General features: G+C 48.4%; 1 protein-coding gene across 4 annotated transcripts in view; it reads left to right on the top strand.

Annotated features, from left to right (window-relative positions):
- Positions 1–18,672, top strand: part of LOC138527909 (E3 SUMO-protein ligase KIAA1586-like) — a 712,359-nt gene that overhangs the window by 26,713 nt on the left and 666,974 nt on the right. For 3 of the 4 annotated variants that reach the window (XR_011284094.1, XM_069639290.1, XM_069639275.1), the window contains exon 2: positions 6,436–6,503. The exons of the other annotated variant lie outside the window; for it this stretch is intronic. Coding sequence is in view for 1 of the 3 variants with exons in the window: in XM_069639290.1 (XP_069495391.1) it covers positions 6,472–6,503 (32 nt within the window). In the remaining 2 variants the exon portion in view is untranslated. The remainder of the gene's footprint in view (positions 1–6,435; positions 6,504–18,672) is intronic. 4 annotated transcript variants of the gene reach the window in all.

The following is an 18,672-nucleotide window of genomic DNA, read 5'->3' as shown; positions in this document are numbered from 1 at the left end:
GGGTTGATGTCTCTGGCACCTTTACCGGCACCGTTAACCCCTTACCGCCAACCTTGTAATGACCCCTGCAGACTTTGGTATCGGTCTAGTATGTAGCACACAACTGAGGTGCTTTTCTCCTTATTTTATGCAGATTCAATTTGAGATGGTACACAACTTGTATCACACCCCCTTTTCAAATACCCCGGGTCACAATGGACCATGAACCAGGCTGGTTGGTAAAATGCAGTTTATTTATTTATTTCAAAATTCAAAAGAAATCATCTGATTTTTTTTTATATGGGGCAGCAATCACCAATGGGGTGATAATTACAATGAGATTGTAAGCAATGCACTTGGTTTAACCTTCTATTGGAACATATACACAACACAACACCAGGGAATAGGAGAGCTTTTTGATTTAGGATTGAGGATATAGGAAAGATAGCAGCCAAGTTAGGATCTCCCCCTGCAATGTTCACTCAACCCACAAATAATTGAATTCTGAATGGATGGAAAGACACAGCAGGCAATCAGGTATAAGAAGCAGAAAACAAGATTCAAATCCGACCTTCCCTCACCAAATAAGAGTGGAAAACGGATTTTAAACCCCTTGCAATGTTATGCAATGACACTCGGAAATTGACAAATAAATAATGACTGTGTGGTTAAAACTCTAAGGTAAATACAATTTCTCACTAAAGCAACAATGCATAGACACTAACAATCACAAGCAATGGAATACCAAGAGTATATAATTAGAAAATGAATGGAAAATTTAAAACATGTTTCAGCTAAATGACACGTGTAAAAGTTGCATTTTCTTAATTCCCGTTTTAAATTAACCAAACTGTTTTTAATAGAAATGGGTGAAATACTCTGATTTGGAGTGCGGTTTATGGGCTAGGGGATAGATATATATCACAGGAACACTCTAGAGTTAAAAATAGGTCTCTTGCTATGAAACTGGATGAGATAGGCAAGATATAAAACGGTGTGCTTTGAGTAAAATGAAGCCGTGAAATAGAAAAGGAAATCGGTTGTGACAAGAAACGTTTTACTCTTAACTAGAGTATTCAGACTAGACCACCAAAGATGGACACAGTAAGATCCAAGGTTGATTCAGGAATTCAACCCTGTCACCCCACCACCAAACTCAGGCGGAAACCAGTCTTACCACTCGAAATAGGACTAATGGTTTAGGATTACACAAGACAAAATTGAAAAGAGATGGCGCTAGCACTTTAGAAAGTCACGGGCAGGGTGCACAGATAATTCGAACAGTTTTTAACAAGTTATCAGGATAAGGATAGGATGGCTTAGAGAGTGGGATAAGGACAAAGGCAAGACAAGATAGGTTATGGGTTTATATGGGGTAGGGATTGTACTCAAAGTCCACTTTTAGTTTTGGGATTTTTGGACCAACAACAGGTTCTGGTCACTACACGGCAGCGCGCCTGGCAAAGGACAGCTGGGCAAAAGACAGCTGGGCAGGTCAGGTCACCGGATGCTAATTCTGGTCACTGGATGGCACAGGTATCTCTGGATGCAGTTAGTGGGCAAGCAGTTAGTGGGCAGCAAGCCAGGTTGGTTCAGGATGCTGCCCAAAGGAATACCACAGCTTTCCCCTTTGGTTATTTGGGAATTTTAGTGGGATTTTAGAATTGAGGCCTTGCTGGAATAGGATCAGCAATGCTTGGGTTTTGCAGTGGTCCCTGGAGTGGGGTCAACAATGCTTTGGCCTGGTAGTTGGGATCTGGACTCAGCAGGTTGAATGGACAGGAATGCTGACACAGGAAAATCACGAAGAATGTGTGTCTAGAGTCTTGTCAGGGACTCTTATTTACAATGCATAGTGACATCACCAAAGTATATGACTGAGCAGGTTCAGCCAAGCACGCCTCTAAACTACTGGATTGGTCAGGGGTGCTAATCTCTGCCTCGCTCTCAACTGGTTGGATTTCAAGGGAATGATGTCAGATTTATGATGTGAGTTTACAATGTTCAAATCCTCCCACAGTTTTTGCCACACACGGTACATTTATACAATTGAAATCTGTTTGCAAATTATATACACAGGTTACATATTTTATGTAGAGCATAGCACTCCAACTCTGCAATCCGTGAGATATTGTTTTGCCCTTTTTTAATACTTTTTGGTAATTTTGAGTATGAACAATTCCGCCTAAAATTCCATAACTTTATACACATGTGCGGATTAACATAAGGGATGTAAGTATAACAATTTTCATTGGAATCATGACTACTTTCCTTGTAATCCCTGATTCTTTGCTATTTCTATTCCCAATGGGTCAATTAATTCTACCATGTCTTCAATCACTTTTAAACTGTGAAATGTTTACATTTTTACAAAGTCTTGCTGCAGTGATAAAAGTCTTTACATTTTTGTTCAGGAATAGTCTTTGGAAGCAAATGGCAGTCCTTTGTCTGTCACTGGATCATTTGTTTCCTTTCTTCAGCTGCCACCAACTGTCATTTCTGCCAGAGGAAGGTGGGGGTTACAACTTGATTCAAGTTTTATTGCCCCTTCCCCTCTTCACACTTCCTTGTCCTGGGAGTTTCGTTGTCGGTGGGTTCAGCCTAGACTAGATTCTTTCCAACCTAATAATTATCACTGGGGTGTGAGTATCTGCTGAGAGAGGCCCTTCTGTTGGTACATTCCCCCAAGCAGAAACCTATTTTCCTTTTGAAACTTGCAAAATCCAGCCAATATAGTTTAACTGTTCTACTTTCTTATATTTGGTCCTGAATTAAACAAGCCAGTTGAATAAAATAACCCTTGTGTGTATTTTCCCCAGCAACAAACTCCTTCACATTGCTATATAATGGCAGGCTTTCATTCAATAGTTTACTTTTAAAACAGGCCTTTCTCTCGTTGAGTTTGCAAAGCCCATTTTACATGTGTGGTGAAGAGCTGGCATTTCTTTTTAAATTCGGTTATGCATCTCCCTCTGGATTCCCACACTGTCTTGCAGCTATAGTTATTTCTTGTATGCAGGAGTTTTGTTTGAAGTAGAGAAGCCTTGAAATTGACATGGCTCAGATAGCTGGAGTTTCTTTGAACTACTGAGCTTTGATACTTTGTTAAGAAAATTAACGTGTTTTCCCGTGCGGGTAAAAGTGGAGTTCCTTGTTGATTTTTCTCAAACTTGCTTTGACAGGGCCTGTCATTCAGAAATCATGCCTGGTTTTTCTGCAGCACAATGAGATACACTGGTCATTGCAAGGCCTTATTAATCACAATAGTTTAAGGAAGGACAGATCGAAATAGCGTCAGCAGCATTATTTTAAAGGTGAACAAGTTTCCTTTTTAATCGGGATTGTGGGCTTTCAGCAAAGCAATGCTGCTTTTTTACTTTATTCTATCTGTATATGTCAGAACACACTGGCACGCTCCCTCAGTGTGTCCCCTTGTTCCATGCTGCCCAATGTATGCTTGGCAAGACGGTGCAGCCATATTTTTGTTGCTGCAAAACACAGTTTTAAGGCCATGGTGTTCACAGGAGCCGGCACAATCATTTTGCTGTTTCTGCGCGAATGCAGTTTGGTTTTTGGCAAAATTCTGTTCAGTGGGTCAATGTAGCCCACACTCCTCACATCATTTTGATACCACCCTTTACAGCCCCACCTGTAATTTTTGACATCACATATTGCTATTGCATGTCAATGTGTTTCTGGCCCGCCACAAATACTATCCAACCAATACAAAGAACAACACCTTCTGTAACCACCCCTATTTCACATATACATCCCCTCGTCATGGTGTATAAAGCCAGCATCTAATCCAATGGAACACCACTTCTTTTCTTTGGACTACATAAAATACCTTAGTCAAGGACTCACTGATTCCCTCATTTGCACAAAGGTATTTCAAGTCCTGCTTCATGCTATTTTAATTTTCCATCTTTCAAATTGTATTCAATTTCATCTACTTATGTTCTCAGACCCTAAAGTTTCTCTGAATCTCCAATGTTTTCATATTTCAAAGTGCAATGTTTGTTTTAGCTGTGTAACAACCACATTGTTTTCAAGGGTCTACTTCCACTATCTAATCTTTTTTTTATCTCAATCTTTAATTTTCATGCAATGTCACATTTTTATTTTTACGCCTGTTGTTTTAAGAACTCCATTTGTCTAATTTGAAGACTTCCTGTTAGTTTTCGGATGTACCAACTTTAGTCAGGTGAGGATTCTGGGTACAGGGCATTTTCCAGAAAGACTTGTTATTAATACAACAATGGTTGCTCAACTGTGGTTACCCAGATTCCAAATGTTAGCCATGCCAATGAGGTCATTGCAAATATAAGGGGCAATCGTTTCTGGGTGTGTAGCATGCATTTTTCCTCTTTGATGAGTCTTAAAATAAACAAAACATTGTTGTCCAAGACTGAATCACAGGTTTCTGTCTAATGCGGACCCCATTTCATTAAGCAAAAATGCACGAGGGTAGGTATAAAGTATAACAATCTATTGAAGGTACAATGCTTTCACCATTACTATAACAATCTACAATGTAATTAATTGCTTTTGAATTTATGAAAGAATAAATACTACTATGGATAACTTTACAAAGTCTACTCTCTCAGCTTCTGACGTTGCTGACTTCTTTTATTCAAAAGTTGTTTCTCTTCGTCATGACATTGAAGCATCTAACCCAACCCAACGGTCCCCCACAACTCCTGCTCTTACTCCTTAAGGTCTACCCTTTTCTTGTACCCTTTCTTGTCTCCTTCTTCAATATATGTCTACTTTTCCTGCATCATTTAAGCATGCTTCTAGAATTCCAATTTTGAAGAATACCACTGTTCATCATTTGCTTGTTTCAAATGTGTGACCTATTTCTATATTTCCCTATCTCTCTAAACTTCTAGAAAGGCTTGTCTATTCTCAAATCTCCACCTTTCTTTCTGATTCTTCTGTTCCACCAAAATGTCAGTCTATTTTCCAAAGAAACTGCTCTCCTTTCAGTGTTGAACTCTCTCCTCTCTGCAAGATATTCTAAACACTCATCCTTTCTTATTCTTCTAGGTCTATCGGTGACATTTGACACAGTTGGTCACTCTTTACTCTTAGCTTCACTTTCATCTTTTGGCGTCTCATGTCCTGTTCTGTCTAGGTTTAATTATTATCTCTCTAACAGAAAATATTTGGTCTCTTGGGCGGGCAAGTCTTCTGAATAATTCTCGCTTGCCCACGGCGTGCCTCAAGGATCTATTCTGGACCCTTTTCTGTTCTCGCTCTACACATATCATCTTGCAGCTGTTATTTCCTCCTTTGGAATGTCCCACCGTTTCTCTGTGGACGAAACCCAACTATGTCTTTCCTTCTCCAAGTTCTCTCCTGAAATTCACCTTAATGTTTCTGCTTGCCTGGTCATAATCAAATCGTGGATGTCCTCACATTATCTCACCCTTAATGCCACAAAGACCAAGGTACTATTTTCCCTACCAACAATCTTTCTCCTCATCTTACACCCTCCTGTATATCCTTTCCACCATCCAAGCTTCCAATTTCATCTACAGCTCATAATCCTGGTCTCTACTTTGATACAAATGTCTCCTTTTCTCACCACATCTCATTAACTGCCCATTCATGTCATTTTCACCTCTATAATATTTTCTAGGCTCATCCATTTCTTAATTTTCAGGCATCTAAACTTCTAATCTCTGCTTTAATTTTTTTTCCACTTGTCTATTGCTCCTCTGCCTTATTTGGCCTCCCTAACTCTCATCTTGCCCCACTTAAATCGGTGTTAAATTCTTTCATTTGTCTCATCGCGGGATTCTATTGCTGCATCTCCTAAAAGACTTGGTTGGTTACCCTTTCATTCTCAAATAAAATGTAACTTTCTTTTTCTCATATTTAAATCTCTCCATGGTCTAAGCTCCCAGCTATCTTGTTGCACTAATATATATTTTTTTATATCCCTGCACGCTCTATTCATTCTTCTTCTTACTTTTCACTCTTGGCTCCTCATCCCCCGTGTGCTCAGTCTCGTTTTCGTTCCTTTGAGCTTCTTGCTCCACTTCATTGGAACATTCTTCCACTTTCTCTTCGCTCCATCTCCACCTATTCTTTGATTCGTGGTTTTCTGAAATCCCATCTACTTCAAAACATTTTAGTGATTGTTTTCTGGATTTTAATGTTTATACATTTATTTTGTAACCGTTTGTATCTTATATACAGCACTTAGGTTTAAGGTACTAAATAAAATATAAATAAAATACAAATGAAAAAATGTAATCCATCAATAAATAATAAAATAAAATATTTTAAATTGTATGTTCAATGCATATATTCTGATCATCTGTGAGTTGGATTGGCCACATGTGTTATTACAGATGGCAGTGTCCTTACTAGAGATGCATGTTAACCCTTTAAAGTATCACAGTTAATAGTTGTATGTTTTTTCTCTTTTCCCTTTTCATATCGTAGACAGAGCAAATTGAAGTGCGCCGAAGTACACTTTGGATGACACAACAGACAAATCAATTGACCCTACAGTAAGCTTATATGTCATTTAATTCATGGTGGAAAATGTTGTTTTGTAATGTCTGTGTGTTGTCGACACTGTTATCATTTCATTGACTCAGTCTCTTGACACATGGGGGTCGATTCATGGAGCAAACGTGTGCCGAAAATCCCAGCGCAAGCAGGCGCAAGGTGGTGCAAGCATGAGAAACCCAGCGCACGCGCACGCGTGCGATTCAAGGAAGATGCTGCGCGTGTTTCCCGCTGTCCATGCGCCAAATCCTGCCATGGCGCACACGGGCACCCACGGCATGCGCTACGCGCACAGCAAAAGCGCACATAGCGGAATGGGGAATAACGCGTGAAAAAGAAGACGTAACTGGGGAAGTACTGCAGGGAACTACACGGAACGCCCACACGCACGCGAACAACCCGTATTCATGGATTCAAATACGGGAAACCCGCGCACGGCAAAAGACGCACACAGGCGTCAACCCGTCCGCCACACGAAGGCAGGTGGAAACGTCCCTGCGCACAGTATAAAAGTGCGCGCAAACAACAAACACGTATATACAGCTACGATTAATGCCCCATTTGTCACAGCACTGATCGTGGGACACCGCAGGAGGAGGAGAATAGCCAGGGCACGCATTTTCGCACCACGGACAAGCCTTTTTGGGATGCCTGACGACCAGGTCTACGGCAGGTATAGGTTTCCACCCCATATCATCCTAGACCTGGTCAGGGAGTGGGAAGATGACCTTACATCCCCCACCCCAAGCATTGAGCCCCTTGGAGAAGGTGCTCAATGTCCTGCATTTTTTGGCCACTGGGTCATTTCAGCAGACTACTGCCATAGTGGGGGGGGGTCTCACAGGCCACGCAGTCACGCTGCCTACATCAGGTACTAGCAATCATGACAGCGCGCCCCTCAGTCCGCAGGCACATATACATGCCCAGGGCACCCACAGAAAGGCAGGCTGTTGTCCTGGATTTTTTCAGGGTGGCACGCTTCCCAAAGTGCTCAGTGCCATAGATTGCACCCATGTGGCCCTACATCCACCTAGGGCCACTGAGCACATCTACGGAAACCGCAAGCACTGGCATTCCATCAATGTACAGGTGGTATGTGATGCAAAGGGAATCATCACCTCTGTCTATGCAAACTACCCTGGCTCCACCCATGACAGTTTCATATACAGAATGTCCGCCCTGAGCCGGGCCCTGGAAGCTGGGCAGCATGGCGACACATGGCTCCTAGGTCAGTACAAATGCCCTTGCACATGCATGAATGTCACACACACACACAAATACACAAACCCCAATAATCACAACCATTTACACCTCCCCAGGGGACAGTGCCTACCCTCTGAGCAACCACATGATGACGCCAATCCGGAACCCCACCACACCACCCCAGGTAAGATACAACGCCGCCCATATTGCAACCAGGGCCATAGTGGCGCGCACATTCGGAGTGCTCAAGTCACATTTCCGCTTCCTTGACCGCTCTGGCGGGCAGCTACTCTATGCACCCCCAGTAGTGTGCAGGATTATTGTGGCAGCATGTGTCCTGCACAATGTTGCAACACGGCAGGGCGTACCGGTGGACATGGTGGTGCCCCCACATCCCCAACCACAGGCATAGGCGCTGCCCATGGGAGGGGACAGGGCATGTGGCGAGGAAGCCTAAACCTAAACTCCCACCCCTACGGAGTGCACACAGGCCTGGCACATACCAGGTGACAATCGATGATGACAAAGAGACAGTCAACTGTCACAACCCTACCACCCTGAGATAGTTGCCATGGAAGTGCCACATTGTCTGCATCGCTAGCTACTTAAACACAAGCTATCCTGTGTGACCAAAAGGCACACATATGACATGACATGATATGGCATTTCTAACGTGCCTATACACAAGTATTTCAAGGTGCAATGAGGCAGGGAGGGGGGAACAAGGGAAGACAGACAGCGATACTACTAGGCCAGGTGTCATTTAGATTGTGCAAGTGCAGGGGTAGGGGAAGGGAAAAGTGCAAGGGGAAGGAGAGGGGGGAGTGCAGTACAGGGTAAGTAGACTAAAAAACAAATAAATAGGCCAGCTGGTGGCAACTGCAAAGGTAAGTACAGACAAGTGCTGGGAAGGGGGGGCTGTAGGGATAGAGAGACAGTCCCGCAGTGCAGGGGTTGCCAGGGAGGCAGTGCAAGTGGAGAGTGGCTGGGCCAGGGACCGAGGTCGGTGATAGTGGCCCAGTTGCAGATCCAGTGAAGGATTTTGCAAGGGAGAGGCAGAGAGAAAGCAGAAGCAAAGAGGAAGGTTTTGATGTGCTTCCGGAACCGGAGATGGTTCTCCCCAAGTTTCAGTGAGGCAGGAAGGCTGTTCCAGAGGGAGGCCCCTGCCGCAGAGAGAGATCTACCCCCAGGGCGTTGCTTTGAGAAGCGGATGACCCTGACATGCAAGGTGTGAATCACACACACCTGCAAAACAGGTCATGGCCATCACTGTTCTGTCACTCAAACCCTCCCAAACCACAACATGACATTTCAAGCAATACCCATACACCAACACAGTAACAATAAGGTACACATTGCCATGTCAAAAATGTACAATGGCATCAGACAATGATGCCTGACATGGAATCAGATGAAATGACTGACCAACAACCTCCCACCCAAAATAAGTCATTTCCAAATGCATTACAAGAGTTGTAGACGTAACATAACAATGAATGCCTGTCTACATGCACATTGTGCATTGCAAAATCAACACTGCAGCTTCTGTGTGCTGTGTCCAACTCCTGGAACACACTGCTCAGCGCACAGCACAGTGAACAGCCATTGTGTGTGATGCACACCCTGAGCATCACATCTAAGCGACAGACCACATCAAAAAGCAAATTAGGCATGTACAGGATCCATAATTGGTCACAGAACATGTGCTGCAGGGACACAGTGGGCACCATAAGGCAAACAGTGTACACGTGGATATGCAAGGGTGGTTGTACATGTAGTGCATCATAGTGCAAGTGTGTGGGTCAGTAAGGACATGCATTCAACATATGCATGTGCAATCAAGTGACCATCAGTGTCCTCTACACATCACATGTGAACATTCACCATGTGTACACCCCAGCATGTCAAACCACAACTATCCCCTCACACCTGAAAGGTAAACACAACACATGAACAGGCATTGATCAGCAGAACACAACATGTACATAGGATACCACCATTACAATGTCAGGGTTCCCATCATACTGCAGGGCAAGGCAACTATCAACAACAACCCCCCCCTCACAAATGACCATGACCCACTGAACAACTGCACCTGGATCATGGAGCCTTCAACCCTCAATTTCACCTGGCCACAGGATCACCCTTTCCCTTCATCACCATCTCCCACCTTGTGTGTAAAAAGGTGCCTGCACCCTCAGAGTCCACCCTCATTTGCAAAATCACAAAATCCTAGCCAGAAAAACGAACCAGAACACCCTCCAGTAGATGACTTGACGTAGCAGTACCTCACAAAGGCCAAGTACTACCACAATGATGTAACAACCAAGGTAGCACAGTAAAACAATGTCACAACAGGATGTGAACCATGTGTGGTACATAACATAGAATGATGCACCATGAACAGATGTGTACTGTCACAGGTCCTGTGTACAGGCGCGGGAGTGTCACGAAACAACCACCCCCACCGTGTCCCGGGTGCCTGCAAGGTCAAACTCACACAGGCCTCTGAGACCCTGGTGGGGAAGGAGGGTCAGGGAAATGTAGTCGGGACAGGTGTTGGCACACTGGATAACTGGAATGAGTGGCAGGAGAGGGGAGGAGGAATGACACATGAAAGTAGGGAATGCACGAAAATGTACTACCTGCATGAACACATACACAATCCGAACAAACTTGGACATCATTGTCATGGCCTTCTGTAGTCCAGGCTTAGGAGTGGCACGAACCAACCACCCCCTCTAGGGTTTTGGCACCTGCAAGTTTGGGGCTTACACAGGCATCCGCAACCCCAGCGGGGAAAGAGGGTTAGGGAACGTTGCTTGGATAGGTACGGGAAGCAGAAACACCGGGTACAGGGTACAGGGTTTAAAATTGGATAGGACTTCGGGTGATTAGGGCAAAAAAAACATACCAAATTGAATTACACATTCATCCATGCATTAGTGCACCCCCCCAGCAAACCTATGCAGAGCAGTTTGAAAGAAAAACAACAAGACACTTAGCTCTGGTTTTGAGTGCTGGCCTCCTGCCTACGCACTCTCAGGTCCGGTTACAGGAGCACTGCAATGCTGCAAAGAGAGCCACAGTCAATAATCTGTACGTGCCCATTACACAAAAACACACCACCAAACATGCCCCATAGCAACAAACTACTCTACAAACAGACAATCTGGTGTAGATGCTTCGTACCCATATATAACATTACCCCTGTGATGGGTCATACACAGTCAATGCAGTAAGTCAGCCGCCGGTGGGTGCGTGGCAAATGGAACACCAATGTGTCACAATTCACACAACATGCAATGTTCCATGGGTAAGCAGACAGACCCATATAGCAAGGCATGACTTCAGAACAAGTTGTGTTCCACCATGACCGAAACAAAGTTGGCAGTGCATGTATCAAAATGTTCATGGAAATGAAATGCACTGCACCCGAGTATGTCCCTTGCTGTATGTCCCTGTGAGCTGCCCCTTTCCATGTCTCGGAAGGCTACATGGTTGATACAAGTGCCTCAATGGACCTTGGTGTACCGGAGGGTATGTGCCACTGCCCCTGCAGGTGTCCCAGACAACCTTACAATCAACAGCCATCAGTCACCAACACATCTGAGCTGCATTGTGTGCTCCAACACCAATATTCGTCCAAGCTCACCCTCAGTGCTGTGACTAAGCCTGCATGTGCAACTCGCCTGTTGCAAGCTTTGCTGTGTTGTGGCCCCCCTGTGCTGCTCACCTTGCCTGGAGTTCCTTGGAACACGTCAGCAGTTCTAGGATGTAGGTCTGCAATCCCTGTGCCTCTACTTGTGCACACATGTGCATGTGGGCACCAACAAACGTGTCCAGAATTCAGACGTCCAATGGGCCATGTCTGCTGGCAAAGGTGCTCTGGAGGCTCATCCCCCTGCAGAAAGGGCATGAAACACATGATTAATGCTTTAAAGTCATCTGTGTGTGTCTCTTCAGGCATCTCATTACTGGACCATGGGCCTCATTAGGACCCAGGCGGTAAGGGGTTTACGGCGGCGTAAACAGCGCCGACCCTTGCCGCCTGATTCCGAGGTCCCTTAGCGCCATGGCGGATTTAACACCTGCTTTTAGCAGGTGTTAAAATCCATGGCGCTAAGGGACCATGTTGTTAATTACGCCACCGTAATTTACGGTGGCGTAATTAACGCCTTCCCCACTCCCATTATGCCCTATGGGGCAAAAATGGGAATGGGAAAGGGTAAATGGGGATTGGGGACTTACCGCCCCACCGACCTCGGAATGGGGCGGTAAGTCCGCCAACGACCATGGCGTAAACATAGTTTACGCCATGGTGGTAAAGGTACGACCCAGGCGGTAACTTACCGCCTGGGTCGTAATGAGGCCCCATGTCAGAGACTTACATCAGAAATCACACCATCAGTCCGTCTTTCACATCCAAAGTGTGGAACACACTATCTACGGCATGAATTGCAACAAGCACGTGTACAGTAAAGATAAGAAACATACTACACAATGCATAGCAATGAATGTACATATTAATCATGAAACACCCCATCTAGCAAAAGCTGAATAGTGGACAATAACACCGCAATCATCGCCACTAGGGGTGTCAACACAAGTCACACAGCACCAGACATGCCACAGATATGACAGTCCAAAGCCCTTGTGTAATAGGTTGTCACACCGAACCATCCTTGCGAGCCCATGGATAAGGGAGGCAGGAGTGGCATATGTGAGTCAAGAACCCCAAGCAGCAAACACATACACAAGACAAGCCTGAAGGGCCCAGCTGGAACAGACAATGGATGCCTTCAAAAGCCACAAAGCACCGCACCGTCACATGAAAGCACAATAGACAAGCAATTTTAAACTATATTAACTAATTACACTAACTATGGAAAACCTACATTACCTAATTAAACTAACTACCAAGCAGAAACTTAACTAACTAAACTAAAAGAAAAATCAAAAATGGCCACATACGACCCGGGGAAGAGGGGAGGCACCCAGGAGGGGGAGGTACAGGGTGCTGCTCAACACCCACATGCGATGATGCTGAGCCAAAAAAAAAACCTCCATGGGCTCAACGCCTGCACCGCCCGACCTATGTGGGAGATAGATGGTCATCCGAGTCTGGCTCATCCTGGAAAGGAGGACGTGGCACAGTAGCCTGGCCAGGCCTAGCCGCAGCTTGCCCCTCGTCGGCAGCAAGTCTGCCGGACGGGTGAGCCTGGTTCTGTGTGGCGATGTGACGTAGGTCTGCATGCAGAACCTCACGTGATACACGTGCTTCCTCTTGCAAGGTAGCATGTGTAACACGGAGTTCCTCCTGCAAGGCCTGGCTGGACAACCGCTGCACCTCCCAGCAAGCCTGTAGCTCAGCCGAGATGGTACGCTCAAGCTGTGCAAACCTCTCCTCTGCCCGCTGCCTCTGGGACATCATAAGGACACCCAGAGTGGATTTGAGGGAAGCATACTCCTCCCTCAGGGCATCCATGTGCGCCTCTGCGCGAGCAGCAATTGCTTGACGCAGAGACGCCATTTCAGCCTGGCGTGCCCTGTCTGAGGCCGCCATGCCCAGCCTCAGCGAGCGGGCCGTGGACCTTGCCGCCTGCTGCTGGAGAAGCACCTGCCTAGCAGGGGGGAGCACATATCGGGCCACACGCTCCATGCTCTCAGCGATGTTCTCCATTGCTGCCCCCTGCCGTTCTGAATTGGCAGTCATGACTTGCGCCCACTCAGTATACTGCGGTTGCGCGTGGCGACCGCGTTGCCGGGCTTGACCCCTGCGGGATCCAAGGACCGGGGGTCCTCGCTGTGTTGGCACCACCCGCGGCTGCACGATTACATGCCCCCGTCGATGTGATGTCCCAGGCACATCAGTGACTGGTGTGGAGGGTGACCCTGCGTCCCGATCCACCACAGGCGGAGGAACCAAGACTGTCTGATCCCTCAGTGCAGGTGTCGCAGACAGAGGAGTGTCCACATCAGAATCACTCACCCCGGACACATGGACTTGATGCTCATCCAACTCAACATGGACGTCAGAGTCGTCATCAAGGCTGGACTCATAGGCAGCCAGAGACAAGATGGACTGTAGCACTTGGGGGTTTTCGTGGCCTACCACCCCACGACCCCCACTTGTGCCGGGTTGATGTAGTGGTAACAACCCTGTGTCTGGCATGACAACACCATCCTCCGCCTCCATTGCGTCATCACCTGAAAAATAGAGAGAAAAAAGGTCACTACACATGTCAGAAGCACACAACACACACACACACCGACAACAAACGCATCAGGCAGACATGTGACACACAACATAAAACCTGGCATGCATGCTGGGTCAACTTTGAATTGCTTCTGTGATCAGACCTGTTGAAAGGTGGCAGTTTCCATGGAAGTGGGTCTATGCAGTGCAGAAAATGTGTACGCCACTCACTAACTACATGTACAATGACTCCATGGTGTGTGCCAGGCAATGTGAAGGCAGTGCAAGGTCAAATTCAGGCATCACGTGCATTGTGCATTCAATGTGTACCATATCTAGAAGCCAAGCACCCCTCCACCCCAGTACAAAAGCAGGGATGCCTAGCATAGTATCAAAAGGCTGACCATACACCTGTGTATTGACAGGCAGTGTTGACTGGCATCAACAGCTTAATGTGATTCAAGTGACAACACTGCAAATGATGATGGGACAGTAAGCAGGACACATGATGAAAACTCTGGAGGCCGCCCACGTGTGAAGAAGACCCAACAACAGTTGGTCAGAGTCATTGGCCATTAAACAGGCTGAGGCCTGTGAGCCACACAGATTGTCAGACCCTAAACATGTGTGCAACGCAGTACTGAGCCACAGTTGACATGGGAAGGCTGATGAGATGCCATGCAATGTATGTCACCCAGGACTTGTATTACAGTGATCATCCAGTCAAGGACACACAGGGGCATGCGTGCAATGCACATGGAGCATGAATGGGCACTCATGTCCCTGTGGGACATCTGACCTATGCACAGTACAAGTGAGATACCCTGCATCAAGTACTAAGGCTGTACCACACGGCATATGTCTGGCAGATTCTATGCTGGAAGTTAGCATCTACACACGACGCATGAACAGGAAAGTACACATTGGCAAGATTGAAGAACACCAGTGCAAAGGTGGAAATGGGGTGCAGAGTGGCGGAGGAGGGGCAAGGGAGCATGCCTACATGGAGTCCCCGCATGCAGGCAGAGGAGACATGCATCACGGAAGCATTGCATTACTTACACATCAGAACCATGTACACGTCACATGTAGTGGCAATCATGCACAACACATCCCACAAGTGAAACACACACGTCCTCAACAAACACGCATCAACACTCACCGGACTGGGCATCAAAGTCCAGCATCTCTCCCACTCCTTCAACCAATTCAAGTGGTATGAACTCCGCAACGAGTGCCTCATGCGGATTGAGCTCTTCCTCCTCTGGTGCAGGCCCACCGCCAGTCACCAGAGTCAAGTTGTAATTGGAGGCACGCTTAGCCTTAGTGCTGCGTTTGATGTCATTCCAACGCTTTTTGCACTCTTGCGCCATGCGCACCTCATGGCCGAATGAACTGACATGTTCCGCAACATGCTTCCAGTGGGTGTCACGTTGGGCAGCCGTAGTCTGACTATTGGCACCCATTAGCATGTCACGGCTGTGGCCCCGCACGTAGACCACGAGGAAGTCCAGTTCCTGCTTGCAGAAAGGCTTCTTCCTTGACGTGCAGGAGGTTGTGGCTGTGTGTGGGGTCCCAGCCTGTGCCGCAGGTGCAACCTTCCTCCTCTTGGACTGCGGCACAGACCCTGGCTGGCTAATGCCGCCCTGACCAGCATGGCCAGTGGGTTCGGTGGATTGAGCCAAGGGAGTGGCAGGTGGAGGGACAACCAAAGGCCTGACTTGTGTCAGTGGCATCTGGGTGCCCTCTAATGGACCCTGTGCAGCAAGATCAGCAATGGCAGGGTCATTGACCGCAACGGTCCTGGTTGGCAGACTCACAACCGGGGTGTTGTTGGGTGCATCTGCCCCTGCACTTGCCAACACCCGGCTGTTCGGGGCAGCAGATGACATAACTGCCCCAGGGACACGTGTCTTGGTCTGAGCAGCCCGGCCTGCCCCTGTGGGTTCCCTCCTGGCCTGTTGGAAATCTACCAAGGGCTCCTCAAGTGCCAACGCAGCATGCGCTGGCAGACCCTGAGCCTGGGTGGCGGTGTCCACAGCTGCACAGCTGCATCTGCAGCTACCACTACCCTTGGGCACGGGTGCCGGGTCACACGGGCGCCAGATGCAGAAGCTGCATCCCCCGGAACCACAGGGGGTGGTGGCATGACTGCACCGACACATGGCACAACATTGTGCTCAAGTGGTGCACCCCTGCCTCTTCCCCCTCTGTGGCCGCCCTGGACACCCTGGAGTCCCCCTACTCCCTGGTCACCACGGCCACGTCCCCAACCACGCCCGCCACGAGGAGTATGCCCAGCTGAGGCGCCCCTCACCTTTGGTGTCCTCCCAACCATGGCACAGATGTAGTAGTGCTGGCACAGATGCAGTAGTGCCAATGGGAGGTGTACACCACAATTGACCTGGGCAATTGGGGTGAAGGGGGTGGGAAGCAAGATGTTAACAGCCCCCCTGCACCTGCAAGGCTGTATGTGACCTCGGTGATGTAGCGACGGGTCACGCAACGCTCAGGCACCCCAAAACTGCAGTAAAACCGTGCACGCAACCCTGCAGCCTACGTGCGTGGATTCAACCTCCCGCAGTACGCGGTGGCACCCAGTAACACGAATAACGCGTACGCGTTGGACACGCAGGCTACTATGACATCGAAAATGGCCAAAAGAAGAGATACGTCCTTGATAGCTGTGAAGTTGTGATGGCGCGCGAAACAACAGGAAGCAGCAACACACGTCGGTCTCCACGAAAGGCACGTACAGCGAACTGCTGGCCCCGCTCACCTTTAACCCGTGCTGAGGGAAGCGCCCGCGCGCATCACGTCATTTACGCGCATGGGCCCTTTCCTTGGATTACACGCGGACGTGCAGTTTTTCACGCGCGCTGAAACGCCCATGCGTCACGGTAACAGAGGCGCTTGCGCTTGAAGGGCCTTCTGTCCAATGAAAATGCGTATGCGTGCAGACGCGCTTACGCGCTAAGGGCCTTTCCTCGAATTACACACTGACGTGCAGAATTTTCACGTGCCAAATCACTCCGTATCAAGCTGGCCATGCGTAAGCACACGGAAGACCACGCTCCTGCCCAGAAGGCCGAATTACTGCCCCCCAGAGCCCCGAGCACGCTCCCACCTGCCATCTGCTGCTGCCTGACTGCCTGCTGCCCACGTGCCCTGCCATTTGCTGCCTGCACATCAGCCAGGGGTGCTGTTGCTTTGACCACCCCTGCTGGAACCGAATACTCCCGACTGGGATTCCATCGCTCCACAGCCCAGTTCCAGGACCCAGTTGCCCACCCACTCCTGCCTCTGGGATTGTCATGTCGGGCATTGCAACATCTGGCACCACTGACAACCCCCGGCCAGAGAGGCAGAGGGGCACCAGCTTCAGTGCCAGGGAAGTTGGTGTCCTCTTGGAGCAAGTCCTGGGGCAGTATGATGCTCTCTTCGGAAGTGTGCGCGCCGACAAGGAAGGACGGACTCGGATCTGGACGGACATCGTGACTGCCATGAACGCGGAGGGGGTGGCAGTCCGCGACTTCCAACATGTCAAGAAGCGCTGGGAGGACATCAGGTCCAGGACCCTCAACAAGGCCCGGCGCCTCTTGAAGGCAGCGGATGCTAACGGGCGCCGGGGCCACTTGTCGGAAGATCAGATGAGTGTCCTGGAACGCATATCCCCAGTGCTCCACATCCAGGTCCTTGAGAGGCAGACCCGTCTGGAGTGGGCGGTAAGTGTACATGCATCCTGATTGTAAGCTGTGCGTGTGGTGATGTGCCAGTAGTGTGCAGGTTGCACATCTGTTTGTATGGGGCCGAGTATGGGTGGGGTGTGCAGGGCCGTGCGGCTAACCCATGCGAGGGCTGTCATGTGTGAGACATGGATGGTGCTTGTGTGTGTAGGCTTGCATGCCAAATGCAGTTGTGTGGGCTCACATGTTTGGATGAATGTGTATGTAAGTAGGCATGTTCGTGATGTCACGTATGTTTTCAGCTGCATGTATCAGCACTGTACATGTGCATGTGTGTGTATTTGACAAGGGTGCAACAGTGATGCAACATGGATGCATGTGACAGCGGGATGTGGAAGCCTGATTGGCAGATGTGACATGGATGCCCATCTGAACACTGTGACAAGTGGCAGAGGTGTACACATGCATGCAAGTGTGGTGGTGTGTGTACATGTGTAGTGCACTCCCTGTGTTGCATGTGATGTCTGGCTCACCTTTGCCTGCTCATGCTGTTGTATGTGCATGGATGGTGCTGGCAGTTGCGATATGGCTGTGGTATGGCTCATGTGTGCAAGTTGAAATGACTTGTGTTGGGGATTGTGATGGCATGTCTGAGGTTTGCCAATGCCACTCATGTACAACTGTCATTTGTGTGTATGTGCGATTGTACAGTGCCCTGATGCCTGTGTTTTTATTTTCCCTGTCTGCAGCGTCAGCTGATGAAGAGGGCGGAGAAGGTTCTGTGGAGCACAGCGGTGGGGGTCGCACCGCACCGCCAGCCGGAGACGCAAGGCCCGGCTCCCCTCCCAGGTTGTGATCTCGTCGGGGAGTGAGGAGTCTGGTGCTGCGTCCTAGGCCGCAGCTGCCGGGGGGAGGTCCAAGAGGCGGAGGTTGGAGTTGGACTCCTCTGTAGCAGAAGGGGCAGCTGGGACCCCACAGGGCCCAACGGGGGAAGATGGCACAGAGTCATCCAGGTTGGTGGGGGGTTTGGTGGAGGAGGAGGCCGTGCAAGCAACAGAGAGGGGGTCTGGAGGTGGGGAT

This window comes from Ambystoma mexicanum, chromosome 1q (assembly GCF_040938575.1).
Source record: "Ambystoma mexicanum isolate Mex_15411 chromosome 1q, UKY_AmexF1_1, whole genome shotgun sequence".
Classification (NCBI taxonomy): Eukaryota; Metazoa; Chordata; class Amphibia; order Caudata; family Ambystomatidae; genus Ambystoma; species Ambystoma mexicanum.
The sequence above is the reverse complement of the archived record's forward strand: the minus strand, read 5'-3'. Positions and strand labels throughout refer to the sequence as shown.